This window comes from Mastigoproctus giganteus, chromosome 12 (genome assembly GCF_048544385.1).
Source record: "Mastigoproctus giganteus isolate SK-2022 chromosome 12, ASM4854438v1, whole genome shotgun sequence".
Taxonomy (NCBI): Eukaryota; Metazoa; Arthropoda; class Arachnida; order Uropygi; family Thelyphonidae; genus Mastigoproctus; species Mastigoproctus giganteus.
Genome location: NC_143586.1, coordinates 106,712,678 through 106,730,206, shown reverse-complemented (window position 1 = coordinate 106,730,206; position 17,529 = coordinate 106,712,678). Strand labels below are relative to the sequence as shown.

The 17,529-nt window shown below is 39.5% G+C and overlaps 1 protein-coding gene across 2 annotated transcripts in view; it reads left to right on the top strand.

Moving 5' to 3' along the window:
- The window catches only part of LOC150077324 (hsp70-binding protein 1-like), a 112,869-nt gene that overhangs the window by 55,430 nt on the left and 39,910 nt on the right, over nt 1-17,529 (top strand). For both annotated transcript variants that reach the window (XM_090385634.1, XM_090385633.1), the window contains exon 3: nt 4,369-4,590. In XM_090385634.1, coding sequence (XP_090241760.1) covers nt 4,369-4,590 — 222 coding nt within the window. The remainder of the gene's footprint in view (nt 1-4,368; nt 4,591-17,529) is intronic.

Sequence of the window (17,529 nt, the reverse complement as noted above, 5' to 3'; positions counted from 1 at the left end):
AGAAAGGAATACTTAAGAACCCATAGGAACACAGCCAGTCACTCCCTTATAACTTCCAGTTCATCAACCTGTTGAAAAAAGTTTACCAAAGTTTTCTTTGGTAAACTTTTTTGATCCTGCTTACAAAAGAAGAAAAGAAACCCATCAGGATCCATTCGAGGTTCCTTGTGGATTACTCCGTGCGAGTCCAGGTATTAGATAAATTAACGTGAAGTCCATTTTCACACAAATACTGAAGTGTGGCAGAGTGCCATCCTGCATAAAGACCATTTGTGCAGCATGTGACTTTAGGATAAACAATATTTTGAAACATTGAAACATACTTTGAATCCAGAAAGATGTCTTTCTAGATTCATTAAACAGGGTGTCTCAAAAATACATGGCATAACTTCAGGAATGAGTTCCTCATATGTAGACAATAAAAATATTTTATATCAACATAGTTCCGGAAATGCCTGGTTCCCGAGTTATTAACCAGAATATCTTATCTTCCGCAGGTGATTTCCTTCATCACAAGGTACTGACAGAATCTGGTGGTTTTCCATTCCGACTCAAATCAGGAGCAAGCGGATATGCACTTTATGTACGGTTTGGCAGACGGCAATAGTAGTGGCATGTGATGCAAGAAAGCAAGTGTATGAGCTTATGCAGCATCTGCCAAAAAAAAAAAAAAAAAAAAAATCACACCATTCCCTCCAAATGCCTGTCCAGTTCCTCCTTAAATTTATTCAAGCTATCAACTTCCACAACGACAGATGGAAGTTTGTTCCAGCAATTAACCACCTGCTGGCTAAAGGCAAATTTCCGCACATCTTTTCTACATCTGTCTTTTCTTAATTTGAATTTATGCCCCCTTAGGTTCGTAATCTGAACAAGTGAAAGAATCCCATCAGAATTCAGCCTGCTCAACCCATTCAAGGCCTTATACACCTCAGTCAGATCACCGTGCAGGTGCCTAGTCTCCAGCCACTGCAATTTGCAGAACTTAAGCCTCTCTTGGTAAAAGGATCCCTTCATTCTCTTCACCAATCTTGTTGCCCTTCTCTGTACACGCTCAAGTAAATCTACATCCTTCCTAAAATGAGGCCTCCAGACCTGTATGCAGTACTCAAGGCGTGGCCTGACCATTGCCTTATACAGAGGGACGATCACCTCCTTCTCCCTGCTAGCAAAATTACTATATATCATTGACAAAACCCCATGACCTGCCCTGGCAGCCTGTCTGCATTGCTCAGAAAACTTCATATCTGACTGCACAATTACTCCCAGGTCTTTTTCATTTTCTACCACCTTAAGTGTAGTACCACACAGTTGGTATGTTTCTCTGGGGTTACTTCTACCCATATACAGTACTTTGCATTTGTCAAGGTTAAACTTCAGTTGCCACTTCTTAGCCCATCTGCCCAAATTATCTAGATCCTGTTGCAGTAGCACACTGCCATTACTGTCATTAACAACCCTGCCAACTTTTGTATCATCTGCAAACTTCGACATTAAGCCTGATATACCTTCATCAATATCATTGATAAATATACAAAACAACTGTGGACCTAACACCGAACTGTGGGACTCCACTAATAACATTAGTCCAAGAAGAGCAGCACCCATTGATTACCACCCTCTGTCTTCTCCCACTTAACCATCCTTTTATCCATTGTAGCAACTTACCCTTAATACCATTCTGCTCCAATTTGTACAATAGTCTTCCATGTGCAACAGTGTCAAAAACTTTCCTGAAATCCAAATATATGATATCAAAATTATTTTTTGCATCCAGTGAACATTGGGACCTTTGCACCTTGTGCTACCGACAGAGGACAACCAACATCTACGACTCCTGAAGTAGAAGAGGAGATTTTGGATGTTGTGCAAGCCATTCCTGGAATCGGCACATGCAGAATAGCAATGCAACTGGCTGTTCAGCATTCGATTATTTGGAGAGTGTTGCAAGAACACCTTATCCTTAACTGTATCCTTACCATCTGCAACGGGTACAGGCCTTGTCACCAGCAGATTACCCTGCACGAGTAATGTTCTGCCAGTGGTTCTTATAACAGTGTGGTACAACTCCTCACTTTCCTGCCTTAGTGATACAGATGAAGCACAGTTCACACAAGATGGAATCCGAAACTTTCACAATCAGCATGTACGGGCATGAGGAAAACCCACGTGCAATTCTTCCATCATATCACCAACAGTGGTTCAGCCTCAACATCTGGGCGGGTGTTTTTGGTGATAAGTTATTTGGGTCCCATGTACTTCCAAACAAACTCACTGGGCAGACGTACAGAAACTTTCTGGAAAACAACATGCCTGACTTCAACAAGCAAACTTCATGCATGATGATGCTCCCGCACATTTCAGCCACCTAGCCCACAATTACCTGAATCAAGGTTTCCTGGTTGGTGGATAGGTAGAGGTGGACCAACTGCCTGGCCTCCACGCTCAACTGATTTAAACCCACTAGAGTTCTTCTTGTGGGGCCATTTAAAGTCATTGGTGTATTCGACTCCGGTAACTGATGCGGAAACTCTCCGCAATCGAATTGTGGCAGGTTGTGAGACAATACAAAATACGCCAGTAATTTGGCATCGTCTACACGAGTCCATGTTGTTGTTGTTGTTGTTTGTTTGTTATTTGGTTTTTAGGAGCATTAGCAACTAAGGCCATATTGCTCCGGGGATATGCGGTAATCATTCCTTGACCTTTCCGCATCCTCCGTATTTGGTGGTCACGGGCTCGAACACTGGTCTAATCAAGAAGCGTATGCTACGCACTCCTGCTCCTGCCCACCTGGCTACGGAGGTGCTGGCCACGAGTCCATGAGATGTCGGGCCTGTATTCGGGCAGAAGGTGGACATTTTGAACAATTACTATAAGATGATGTGAACAGTTAACTGTCATAGACAGACCTTCAAAGCTCGGAAACCAAGCATTTTCGGAACTATGTTGATATAAAATATTTTTATTGTCTACATATGAGGAACTCATTCCTGAAGTTATGCCGTGTATTTTTGAGACACCCTGTATATTGTAAAATGCACGGATCAGAAATTCTGTCATAAGTCATGCCACATCATGCTGCTACTTAGGAATGGGATTGACTCTTTCTGCTGCCTGTAGATTGTATGGTTGCTAGTAATGTCTGGCAGACTCCTAAATGGTCCTTATTTTAACCCATATTGTGCTGGACATCTCTTACCCCTGTATGAGGTCAGAGGTGTCCAGCATGATTTTGGTGATCCCAAGCTTAAGGTCAGCATGTCTGATCCTATGGCAGGATATATATATATATATATACATACATATATATATGAAAAGTTGAGATTTTGGCATGTGTGGAGTAAAAATTACACCATGCACATAAATGTATCATTAAGCTAGGATAGGAAAGGGCGATAAGCATTCGCATAGAAATAAGCAACAAATAATATATTTTAATGAGCCACTTTTAAAAATACAGATAAATATTAAACTTAGGTGTATGCAACAGGCATTGCATTACAAAAAAAAAAAATTTTTTTAATTATTAAATAATCAAACTCACATGTGCAGTGTCCACACAAAAAAAAACAAAACAGAATGCTCTTTGCAAATCATTTTCAGGCACTATGTCAAATTATTTTCTCTGCTTTACAAAATTGAAAAATCGTAAATATTAATAGTTGCACAGGGTAGATTTTACATAGTTGCCTTAACAAACGTATTTGCCCAGAAGTTGAAAATTTCAAAGTTGTGCTACTTTCAAAACATCAGCCTAATTTTGCACGCATATTCTAATTTATTTCTTAGAACTTTGTGGAAAAATCATTTTATACCACCTTAATTGTCTTATCTGACACAGAAATGGATCTGCATTCTCTGTCAGTTGTAGATCTATTGTTATTAATTTTTATGACATTTGAGGATCTTAGAATTATTCAGTATTACATTCCTTCCTTGTTGAGTTCTCCACCATTTTTGAACAGCCGTTATTGAACCCCATACTTCATATGTTTTGCATTAAGCTTAGAGAGATTATTAAAAATTATTATTTATTGATTATATGCTTATCACCATGTAGAATCCTTAAAGACTGAGTCTGTCAGTACCAGTTTAGAGAATCTGTCAGAACAATGCTGAGATCTGGTAATGCAAGTTGCTGGTTTCTGACAAAAATGGAAGTAACTCATGTTATGTAAAGATCATACTATAAACTGTTTCTTTTTCTTTTTTTTCCTTTTTTTTTTTTTTTTTTCACTGCTGGATGATTGCATGTTTATTTAAATATCAGTTATATAGTGAAACAGCTTTATATATTGCCATTTTTTTAGCTAAAGGAAGTTAATTTCAACTTTTATAATAATGCAATTAATTTTTGTATTCTAGATTTCCATAAGATTGGTGGATTTGAAGTGCTTCAGCCATTGCTCTTAGCACCCAATGCTGGGGTCAGAGCAAAAACTTCAGAACTTATTGCTGAATTGGCTCAGAATAATCCTTATTGTCAAAATGCAGCACTAGAATTTGGACTTCTTCCCATGTTATTACATTGTTTAGAAAATGATTCTGATGAAGTAGTGTCTGTGAAGGCACTTTATGCTGTTTCATGTAAGATACTATTTTATTTTTTTCTGATTATATTAAAAATATATATTTCTTTTTTCCCTTCTTTATATCAGTATGTAACATTGTATTCTTTATTTAGTGTAAGAGAAAGGGAGAGTGGTTCCTAGTATAGCTGTTCAGAGAATAAATGACATTGAGACATATGTCACACTCCATACTAAATTACTAGATCTAGGAGGCATTGAACAAACATTTGGTACATATGGTGCACAGTAAATTTCAATAACTTTATTAGGATTTCAACTCTGTAGTTTTGGTTTGCCAGCCAGAGATAAAAGTCCCTAGAAGAGGGACTTTTATCTCCGGCTGGAATAAGTCTGTTGAGATTAGAACATAGTTTTGGAATTCTCTTGTTCTCCTGGTGGCATTCTCCAGTTGAACATTTCCCAAGAGTTGATGTGATTGTGTTGGATAGAGCATAGTGTGAGCAAACCTTTGCCCTTGATAATTTGTATTCTGTGAACTTTAGGTGTGTAGATGACATTTTTGCATAAAAAGATTTTAGAAGTAGTTTAAGGTAGGCTCAATCATCTGTTTGCCCATTTCAGCACTCAAAACATCTAACCTTTATGGCTCCCTTAGAATTTTGTGGAGCATTTGTTTGAATTTCTGCTGTATAACACTGCACACCACCAAAGAGGACTTGGCATGCTTCATATTTATCTCCTTGTTAGGAGTTTGTCTTAGTCCCCCAAATTCTTTCATTGCTATGGAGTTTACATACTGGATTTTAACTTTAAATGATAAACTGTAATCTCTGATTATTCCTTTGAATTTTATTTTCCTATGGGCATGGGAGCATCAGTGGTGTGACCATTGATGCACCCATGATATTAGTGTTGATGCTCCAATGATGTTAGTGATGATGATGGCATTAACAGCCCCTGTGTGTTGCAAAGATTAAGTACTTGGACTTAATTTGGTTGGAAGGAGGCTTAATAATTTGTAACAGAGCATGGCACAGATGATGTCATTGGCATTTGCAGTGACCTCAGGAAATTAGGTTCAGCAAAACAATTGCAAGGAAGAGCACCAGAGAAGCATATTGTGGCTTATGTACTGCTACTGTATTGTTTTATTTCCTTCAAAGTACAGAGTTCTCTTGGTGAGCATTTGTGATAGAAATTTGCGATCTCAGGATATACTGATAGCTGTAATATTAGTTGTGCAGTTTATATTGAATAAATTCTAGGAATGCATGGTGCACAGCTTGGTTTGAATTCCAGCAGTGTAATATGTTTTTAGTTCTAGTTTAAGATACATGATTGCAGATCCATTTTACATAGCATAATAAGGGTGACCCGGTTTCTTAGCAAAGATTTGATTTGGAAGATCTGAAAATATATACTTTCGATGCATTTAATTAGTGAAGAGGAAATTGAACTGAGGAAAAGCTTTCTGGACACTTCCTTTTCTTCTCTAGCATGGCTACCTGGCACCTCATTTTTATTAAAGGTGGATTATGATTAAATTAAAAGAATTCAAAAATCATTGAAGTATCAGCTATTTTTAGACAAAAGTGAATCTGAAAGTATCAGATCCACACTTGTGGATTTTATGGGGGAAAGAGAGAATGATTTTATTAGCTCTTCTCAAATTTCTGCATGTCTTGCAGAAGAGATTGCAAGTTGAGGTATTTCATGATGGTTTTCAGCTTTATGTTAGCTTTTGAAAACTGCTGCACATGATTACATCATTCATGGGCACTGATGAAGTAAAAAAAAAAAGCCCCTCCGCTTTTTAATAAAAAATTTGTTTACCTTGCATCATGAAGAGAGTCAATGTTCTTTCTTTCAACTCTTGAAAGGCTTTCCTTGATTGCAAGAAACTGTGAAGTCTTTTTTTAAAAGAACATCTTTTGTAGCATCCCTGTACTGCTTGTTGCTTCCTGAATGCCCGGGTCAATTATGGAATCCTCTAAGGTTTGAAGTGCAGTGAGATTACATAAACTAACTGCTCTGCTCCTTTGGCAATGAAAATAATCCAGCTGGACATCTAGAAAGTAGAATATACAATGCGAATGTTATTTAGGTTATGCCACAAGAAGAGATTGAATACAAAAATAGTGGTTGTGGCAGTAATATATTTGGGATTACAGACCTTTCTTGATCCCTGCAGTCTTATGATTAGTTTGAGTGAATTCTCTAGTAGTGGAGAGTATGATTAGCATTAGCATGGGGCACATGATGCAAGAAAGCAAACTTATATAGCATCAGCCAAAAAAAAAAAAAAAAACACCCCCTTCTCATTTCACTCATCCACTCGCTGGCTAAAGGCAAACTTCTGCACATCTATCCTACAACTGTCTTTCCTTAATTTGAATTTATACCCTCTCAGGCAATTATTCTGGGCAAGAGGAAAAATCCCATCAGCATTGAGCATGCTCAAACCATTCAAGGCTTTATACACCTCAATCTGATCACCTCGCAGGTGCCTAGTCTCCAGACACTGTAATTTGCAAAACCTAAGCCTTTCTTCGTAAGGGAAACCCTTTGTTCCATTCACTAATCTTGTTGCCCTTCTCTGTACTCCTTCCAGCAGCTCTACATCCTTCTTAAAATGAGGCCTCCAGACCTGTATACAGTACTCAAGGTGTGGCCTGACCATTGCCTTATACAAGGGGATAATCACCTCCTTATCCCTGCTAAAAAATTCCTGTATATCATTGACAAGACACCATGGGCTACTCTTGCAGAGTAGCCCATAGTGTCTGCACTGCTCAGAAAACTTCATATCTGCCTGCACAATTACCCCCAGGTCCTTTTCACTCTACCTCTGTCAGTGTAGTACCACACAGTTGATACATTACTCTAGTGTAGAGTAGAGTACTGTAGAGTACTGCTTCCCATATGCAGTACTCTACATTTGTCAATGTTAAACTTCAGTTGCCACCTCAACCCATCTACTCAACTTTTCTACATCCTGTTGCAGCAGATACTGTCATTAGTGTCATTAACAACGTTGCCGACCTTCGATTGTAAATTCTTTGAGAGCTTTGATCGTAACTCCTGGGGAAGTAAATGATGCATTTGGACTTTTGCAGTTAGTGAGAAATATATACACCATATTGCCAAAAGTAACCAGACACCTGTATGTTTCAAGGAACCTTTCATTGTTACAGTATTTAATAACGAGAGTGTCCAGCTTTGGCCCTAATTACACACTGTATCCTCATTGGTAGACACCAAACCACTTTATGACAGGAAAGCACAAATCAAGTTGCTACAGGCTGTGGAGTATGGCATGATTCTTCATCATTCTGAAATAAAAAAAGAGCCCATCCCATACTGCTGGTACAGTATAGAAGATCAAAATTATCCAGATTGTGATGTATTAGTCTTGACACCCTTGGTGAGGTACTTTTGAATTCCAAAATGTTGTTTTTTAAATCTTTATGGACCAGAAACCCAACTCCATCTTCTCTCATTTCACTGTTTCTATTGGTGTACAGTGGTGAACGTGTAGAGTGGTTCTCTTCAAGACACCTGGTCAGCCAAACCGATGATATTCCAATTCACATTTTCTAGTTCCTTTTCCAGCTCTAATATCCTGTCTTCACCGATGAGCGATCTTACATTGTAACAGGCCAAGTTCAGTTTCCGTGCATGGCAGCCTGGTCGTACCCAGAGATTCTTCGCACCCTCTGCTTGCACTCTGAACCTCTTGCTGCCGTAAGAGGGGGAGTGAAAGCCGCTGGGGACTGAGGGCCATTTGTTTCGTCATGCTGTCGTATGCTGGAGAGTTTGGTCTTTTCCTCTTAATGCCGACCAGGTGTCTTGAAGAGAACCACTCTACACGTTCGTTGTCACCTAAGTGCCACTTAGGTGACAACGAACGTGTAGAGTGCACAGGGCTTACCATCGAGATGGTGTGCATGAGTGGATTTTAGGGAGGCAGGCCAACCAGACTTCTAAATCTTCTGTAATAGAAAGATATTGGATCCAACAGTGTTTTTGACTGAACGTCTGATAACACACAGAATACTTGTTTCCCTCTAAGTCCTCTTAAACTGATTAAACAAACATACGTTGGTTTAATCAGTGTAGAAATCTCCAGGCCGACCACCAACGTCTGAAGAGAATGTGCAGCACTTGAGACAGTCTTGCTTACGTAGTCCAAAGAAATCCATCTCTCATCACAGCCTGGAGCTTGGCATTCCAAAGACCTCCATTCAGAATGTGCTTCTTAAACGAATGCGACTGCATGCATACAAGATTCAAATCAAACACAAAATCAAACGGCGCCTCCATAGCCAGGTGAAAAGGAGCAGCAGTGCATAGTACACGCTTCTTGATTAGACCGGGGTTCGAGCCCGTCACAACCAAATACGGAGGATGCGGAAAGGTCAGGAAATGACCACCGCATATCCCGGAGCAATATGGCCTTAGTTGCTAATGCTCCTAAAAACCAAAATAAAACAAACAAAACAAACCGAAATCAAACCTGAAGACCATCCCAGATGTACTGAATTTGCTAGTGCTGTGTTAAATGAGATTGAGTGGCTGCACAGCCAAAGTCATTGTTGAGGTGTTAAATAGAACTTAGTGAGTTACCGCACTGTTTGCTGCTACGATCACAGCAATCGATCGAGTATTTCCGAAGATAATTTAAAGGGAAATCACGGAACCCAATTTTCGATGACCCTGTATATACATCTATATATATAAAACGCTTAGGTTTGTTGCCAGCACCTGTTCACGCAGTTCACCTCGCATGACCACTATACTGGGCATCCTTTATTAATTTTTGTACTAACATTTTTCGACTGAAGAAAGGCAAGCTATGCCTGAAAGATAACTGCTATTTTGACCGTTTATTTTATCTGTCTTTACTCAGAAAAAAAGCTGAACTTATTAACATAATCAATTTAGGTTTTATGAAGTGTAAAAATGGCTGAACAGTGTGTAAGAACTTTGAGAAACCGTGGAATAAATGCTGATGAAACATTAGAGGAGAGATCTGATAGACTACGAGACTCTGACTACGAAGATGGACAGAAAGAGAAGCAAGATTGGAAATTAGAAAACAGGTGAAACATCGTAGGACTTATCAAATCGAAGTGCCAGATGCAAATAATCAACAAGCTGTAGTTAATGTGGAAGAGCATGACATAGGAAATATGTGTTACAACTGTGAGTATTGCAATGCAAGATATTGGGGGACATGAGTTAAACACATTCCCTTGTATAAGGCATTGGTCAGGCCACACCTTGAGTACTGTATACAGGTCTGGAGGCCTCATTTCAAGAAGGATGTAGAGCTGCTGGAACGAGTACAGAGAAGGGCAACAAGATTAGTGAATGGAACAAAGGGTTGCTCTTACGAAGAAAGGCTTAAGTTTTGCAAATTACAGAGCCTGGAGACTAGGCATCGGCGAGGTGATCTGATAGAGGTGTATAAGGCTTTGAATGGCTTGAGCATGCTCAATGCCGATGGGATTCTTCCTCTTGCTCAGAATAATCACCTGAGAGGGCATAAATTCAAATTGAGGAAGGACGGATGTCGGATAGATGTGCGGAAATTTGCCTTTAGCCAGCGGGCAGTTGGTTTGTGGAATAGACTTCCATCGCTTGTTGTTGAAGTTGATAGCCTAAACAAATTTAAGGCTCAGCTGGACAGGTATTTCGAATAAATGGAGGGGTGAAATGGGAGTAGTGGTTGTTTTTTTTTTTTTTTTTTGGCTGATGCTGAATAAGCTTGCTTTCTTGCATCATATGCCTCTACTAATGCTAATGCTAACATCAAATAAATATGCTAAATGCTGTCATGATGAAAGGTTTCACTTGACCCACTGTGTGAGACACCTACTCTATTATGAGAGCTGCTTATGGGAATACATGTGAAGCAAATAACTACAGAGAACATATACGAGAGTACAACTCAGCAATGCCGTTCATATCAATGAGCCCAATCACTGCCTGGAAACGGTCCATACCGTTTTAGAATACATGGCCAGATTTACCATTTGGTATCACTGCTATATCCAAACGAGACAAATAAGCCAGGATATGGACAACTTTATATTTTCAATTCTGCTGAAGCGACAACAAAACAGCTTGAAAAACAATTAAACCAAGGGTGTATGGCCGAAGTAATGCAACCATTGGATGAGATGCTGCAACAAGTTAACCCACTTGCTGAGTCATATAAACAAATGCATAAAATAACCCAGGCCAATCCAACAATGAATTTGCGCATGCCATTTACAGAAGACCCAGGCTTAGATAAGAGACAATATAATGCACCTACATCCAAAATGGCGGTTGCTGCAATATTTTTTGGAGAAGACGGGGAACCACCTGCAGATAGAGACATATGCATATATCCCACAGGTGACTGCTGGAGAATTATATCACCGCTAAACAAGAATGGAGACCTTCTGGTGTATCCATTGCTATTCTCGTGCAGAGAGGGTGGTTGGCACGAAGAACTACAACATGCAGAAGAGAGAATTGCAAAACGTATTAAAGTAACATAGTTACAATTCTTTGCTATAGACTTGCGTTGAGATCTGGTTTTAGCCTAATTCATAGCAGTGGGAAATTATTCCAGCAATACATTGTAGACATATGCGAAGACTGAAGGATCTAGATAAAACTACACCATAATCAGAAAGATCTACAAGTACCATGGAAATGTTGGACTATTGTTGTACCATGGACTATTGGATACAGTTGAAGCAAGAGCTCAGAATCAAAACTTGACAGCAGGGAATATGATAATTTTGCCTTCGACTTTCCAAGGTACATGCAGCAAAACTATCAAGATGTGATGGCAATTGTACGAAAGTTTGAGAGACGTGATCTATTCGTTATATTTACTTACAATCCTGCCTGGCCTGAGATTGTGAATGCAATGGAAGGGAAGCAATGACCCGAACACAGACCAGACATAACTATGCAAGTGTTCAGAATAAAACTTGCAGAACTGCTTGATGACCTCCTCAAGCAGAATCTTTTTGGTACTGTGATAGCCTTCATCTACGTGATAGAGTTCCAGAAACGTGGACTACCACATGCGCACATACTCCTCACTCTGTCTATAGATTCTAAAATACACACAAAGGATGACATTGACAGAGTCGTAAGTGCAGAGGTACTATGCTTAAAAAAAATCCAAGGTTGTTTGAATTTGTCACAAAGTGCATGCTACGTGGTCCCTGCGGCGCACTCAATGCACAATCTCCGTGCATGAAAGGTGTATGCAGTAATGAATTTTCAAAAGAATTCATAGATACAACACAAGAGAGAATGTTAACTGCTATCCGATATATAAGAGAAGAGAGGGACCTGCTGTTAAAGTAGGAAAGTATATATCGTTGGACAGTAGATGGACCTTATAATCCATGGTTGTTGAAGAAATTCAATGCCCACATTAATGTGGAAGTGTGTGCCTCTGTGAAAAGTGTAAAGTACCTCTATAAATACGTTTATAAAGATCACGATGTGGCATCTGTACGATTACAGAGGGAAGGTACCGATGGTAGTTTGGTCTTTGATGAGATTCAGACTTTATTAGATGGATGGTACGTTAGTGCACCTGAAGCAATGTGGCATTTAATTGAGTTTCCAACGTTGGAGAAGTCACATTCCATTATAAGATTGGCAGTGCACCTACCTGATCTTCCAAGTGATCTTCCAAGAGGGCAGAAAAGAGGAGGCCTCGCAGCGGACAATGTCTACCAAGACCATGCTTGAGGCATGGTTTGAATAAAACAGAACATATGTGCAAGCAACACTATTAAATTATTCAGAGATACCAAAGTACCACGTATTTGAGACATCAGGCAAATGGAAATGTAGGTAAAGAGGTGGAGATGGTGTTATTAGACATATGCTTGTTGTAAGTGTTCAAGACAGCGAACACTAATATCTACGCATGCTTCTTACAAGAGTTACAAGTTTTGAGCATTTGCGAACATTCAGTGGAAAACTCTGAAACATTTCAGCAAACTTGCAGAGAACATAGACTTCTGAAAGGATACAGGATATGGCACGACAAACTTTCCAAGGCAATCAAGGCATGTACACCAAGTTATATACGGTTATTGTTTGCAGTGATATGTGGATTTGGAGAACCTGAAGATGTACCTGAACTATGGGAAAGACATAAGCAGGGCGTGAGTGAAGATTTCATAAGACATTATTCTGAAGGAACTGGACGTCTCTATGCTCTTGCAGAAATAAACGAAATGTTGAAAAATTATGGTCTGAGCCTTCGAAAAATGCATCTGCCAGCTGTTGAAATTATGACAGCACCTCTGCATTGGCAATCATTTGACGTTTTGGAAGAACAAGCCAAAGCAATTGCAAATACAGAAAAATTAAACAATGGACAAAAAATGGCATTTGACATTATTCTTGATGCCATATACAATAAGTCGAACACTAATCATAACTTTTTTTTTTTTTTTTTTTTAGATGGTCCAGCTGGAACTGAAAAACATTTCTTTACTCAACTATACTACAAACCATACGAGGCAAAGGAGATAGTGCTACTCCTGTTGCGTCTACAGGAATTGCAGCAACTCTGTTAGCAGGAGGCAGAACTGATCACTCTACGTTAAAGATTCCTCTGCTTCTGAATGTAACTTCAACATGCAGTTTAAAGCCGAACACAGAGGAAGTTAAGGCACTTCTACATTCAAAACTGATGGTGATGAAGCACCAATGACTCACATTCACGCCTTTCAAGCAGTAGTCAGACTGCGCAGTCTGACAGAATTAAACAAGACAGAGACTTCAGGCAAGTCCTCTAGGTGGTAGATGACTTTCATCAACCGGTGAAATACCACCACTTTGCTTGAAGTGGTGAAACCCATGTTTAGTCTCTAGGGCAAAGTTTCCGGCATCCCCCCCCCCCATACTTCTCCTTCAACCCATGCATGGTACTAAGTACTATAGGTTTTGATACCTTTCGTGTTTGGGGTTTTCATAAAAAAAAAAAAAAAAAGTCCTACGTGTGATACTATGAGGCTCAAGATCTCTAACAGTTGCCAGTTGCATAAAGAAACATAGGCTATGGATCCAATTCCATGTACTGAAACTTACACGTAATATGCAAACAATAGCAAGCGAGAAGAAATTTTCAGACTTGCTATTAGAAGTAGACAATGGAAGAAGTGGTACAACTATAAGTTTGCCTACAGCCTGTTTTTCAAACTCACAAGACCCAGTAGATTAACTCTATGGTGACATTAACTTCAACACTGTTACAGCTCAGCAACTCAAAAGCAGAGCAATACTAAGTGTTACAAATGAGGATTATTTGGAACTGAACAACAAAGTGTTAGACCATATTCCTGGAGAAGTGACTGTTTACAAAAGTGTGGATACTGTAGCAAGTGATGAACCAAGTGAGCATCTGGCATACCCTGAAGAATTTCTCAACAGCTTAATACCAACAGGAATGCCTTCTCACGAGCTAAAACTGAAAGTAGGTGCCGTAATCATGCTACTATGGAATCTTATACCATCAAGGGGACTCTGCAATGGAACAAGATTGATAATTACGCGTCTACCAAGACACATCGTAGAGGCTCGTATAATAGATGGATTGAACTTAGATACTGTTCTCATACCGTGAATACCTCTTATTCCATCTGATACAAATATGCCTTTCAAATTCAAAAGAAGGCATTTTCAATAACTGTCAACAAGTCACAGGGACAGACTTTTGAAAGAATATGCTTATACCTTTGGGGAGGGTGCTGACTCTCTCTAAAAATTACAGCTGTCAGTTGCAGGCTCCGAAAAAAACTATGTGTTTGCCTTTTTATTTACATAAAACTCCTACTGCTAGGAGTTTGGTAAATAAATTTGATGAATTTGAGGTATTGCTCAAAACATCAAAGGCAGATATTGTTGGGATATCAGAGACGTGGTGTCACACAGATATAAGTAATACGGAACTGGAATTTGGGGAATACAATGTGTATAGAAAGGATAGACAGGACAGGAGGGGAGGAGGGGTTATGCTATTAATTAAGAAACACATAAGGTCCAAGGAAGTGAAGCCAGTCGACATCGATGGACAGGGCAGTGTCGAGTCAGTTTGGTGTGACATAAGCATAGGGAAATCAAAATTGAGAGTAGGAGTGTGCTATAGGCCTAATGACTCTGATGAGTATAATAAGATATTGTACAGGGAAATAGAGTGGGCCAGTAAATCAGAGAGTCTTATAATGGGGGATTTTAATTTCCCAGATATTGACTGGAATTTGTGGGTTGGTCACTCGCACACTAGCAGGGCTTTTGTGGATTTATTGGATGATTGTTTTCTACATCAGCATGTTCGTGAGGCAACAAGAGGGAGCAATACTCTTGATCTGATTATCAGTAGTGATTCTTCATGCATTAAGAATCTGCAGATAAATGAACCACTAGGTGGCAGTGATCACAGTGTGTTGAAGTGGGATTTACTCAAGGAGGTAACTACCATCAGAGGTAAAGGGAAGGGTTTTTGTTTTCGTAAAGGCGACTATGATGGTCTGAGACAGTATTTAAATTCTATACAGTGGGACCAACTGATGATGTTACCAACAGCGAACTCAAAATGGGAAGCATTCAAGGAACTAATCGTGGAGGCTACCAGGCTTTACATACCAACTAAGAAATATTGTTCAAGGTTTAGGCCTAAATGGTTGTCAGATGAACTAATGAGGCATGTGTCAGAGAAGAAAAATGCATGGGATACATACAAATTAATGGGTGACATGGAAGCCTATGATAGATATAAGTTGGTCTGTAACCAAGTCACAAAGGAGATTAGGCAGGCAAAGGCAGACTACGAAAAATCCTTGGCAAAGGATGCAAAGAAAAACAGAAAAGAGTACTTTACATATTTAAACTCGAGAAGGAAAGGGATGAATCAGATTGGCCCACTGGATATTGATGGTTCAACAGTTGAGGATCCTGCTCAGGTGGCTAACAATCTAAACGAGTATTTTGCATCTACATTCACGCATGAGGAGTTATTCAGGAAGGAGAATGATGTAGGTAAAGTAAACATTGGCAGTGAGCTGGATGATTTTGTAATAACTGAGAGGAAAGTGGAGGAGAGATTGTTGAGGATAAACATAAAAAAGGCACCTGGGGTGGATGGGATCTATCCAGTTATATTAAAGGAGGCAGCAAAGGAAGTAAGCAAACCCCTAGCCATAATTATGAGAGCTTCTTTGGACTCAGGGGAGGTACCCATAGACTGGAGATGTGCAAATGTAACCCCAATTCACAAAGGAGGATCAAAGGCTGACACAAGTAATTATAGACCTGTTAGTTTAACTTCTGTTCCAGGTAAGTTAATGGAGGCACTGGTTAAAGAAGCACTGCAGGATCATCTAGACAAGAATTCAGTTATAGCTCAGACGCAGCATGGTTTTGTTAAGGGCAGGTCTTGCTTGACCAATTTGATTGGATACTATGATGTAGTCACAAAAGAACTGGATGCAGGGAATAACTTTGATATTATATATTTGGATCTTAGAAAGGCTTTTGATACTGTTGCACATGGAAGACTGCTGCACAAATTGGAGCAGTGTGGCATTGGAGGCAAATTGCTGCTATGGATAAGGGGATGGTTGAGTGGCAGAAAACAGAGAGTGGTAATCAATGGACACTGCTCAACGTGGACTAATGTTATTAGTGAAGTTCCTCAGGGTTCAGTGTTGGGTCCATTGTTGTTTTCGGTGTTTATGAATGATATTGATGATGGGATATCAAGTTTAATGTCCAAGTTTGCAGATGATACAAAGGTTGGCAGGGTTGTTAAGGACACTACTGACGCTATGCTGCTGCAACAGGATCTGGAAAGGTTGAACAGATGGGCTGAGAGGTGGCAAATGAAGTTTAACATTGACAAATGTAAAGTACTACATATGGGAAAAAGTAACCCCAGAGCAACGTATCAACTCTGCGGTACTACACTGACAGTGGTGGAGAATGAAAAGGACCTGGGGGTAATTGTGCAGGCAGATATGAAGTTCTCTGAGCAGTGCAGACTAGCTGCAAGAGTAGCTCATGGTGTCTTGTCAGTGATATACAGGAATTTTTCTAGCAGGGATAAGGAGGTGATTATTCCCTTGTATAAGGCAATGGTTAGGCCACATCTTGAGTACTGTATACAGGTCTGGAGGCCTCATTTCAAGAAGGATGTAGAGCTGCTGGAACGGATACAGAGAAGGGCAACAAGATTAGTGAATGGAACAAAGGGTTGCTCTTACGAAGAAAGGCTTAAGTTTTGCAAATTACAGAGTCTGGAGACTAGGCACCGGCGAGGTGATCTGATAGAGGTGTATAAGGCTTTGAATGGTTTGAGCATGCTCAATGCCAATGGGATTCTTCATCTTGCTCAGAATAATCACCTCAGAGGGCATAAATTCAAATTGAGGAAGGACGGATGTCGGATAGATGTGCGGAAATTTGCCTTTGGCCAGCGGGTGGTTGGTTGGTGGAACCGATTTCCATCACTTGTTGTTGAAGTTGATAGCCTAAACAAATTTCAGGCTCAACTGGACAGGTATTTCGAACGAACGGAGGGGTGAAATGGGAGTGGGGTTTTTTTTTTTTTTTTTTTTTTGGCTGATGCTGAATAAGCTTGCTTTCTTGCATCATATATGCCTCTACTAATGCTAATAATTGTTATTTTGTATTGTACTTAATACGTAGTCTTATAGTTATAGTTACGCTGGTTATTTTTATTTTAATTTAGATAAACAGTTTTTGTAGATATACGTAATACTTAATATACGTAAAACTATTATTTCGTTCGAATCTTTCAGCCATTGTTTTTGTATATAGTGGTAGGGAATTCAAATTTTTAATTGATGTAGTTAGGTAGCTCTAACGTATAATTTATAGAGTATAACGCTTCACTGTTTCTATTAGATAGCGTAGTATTGACATTTAATTAATTTGATTTATT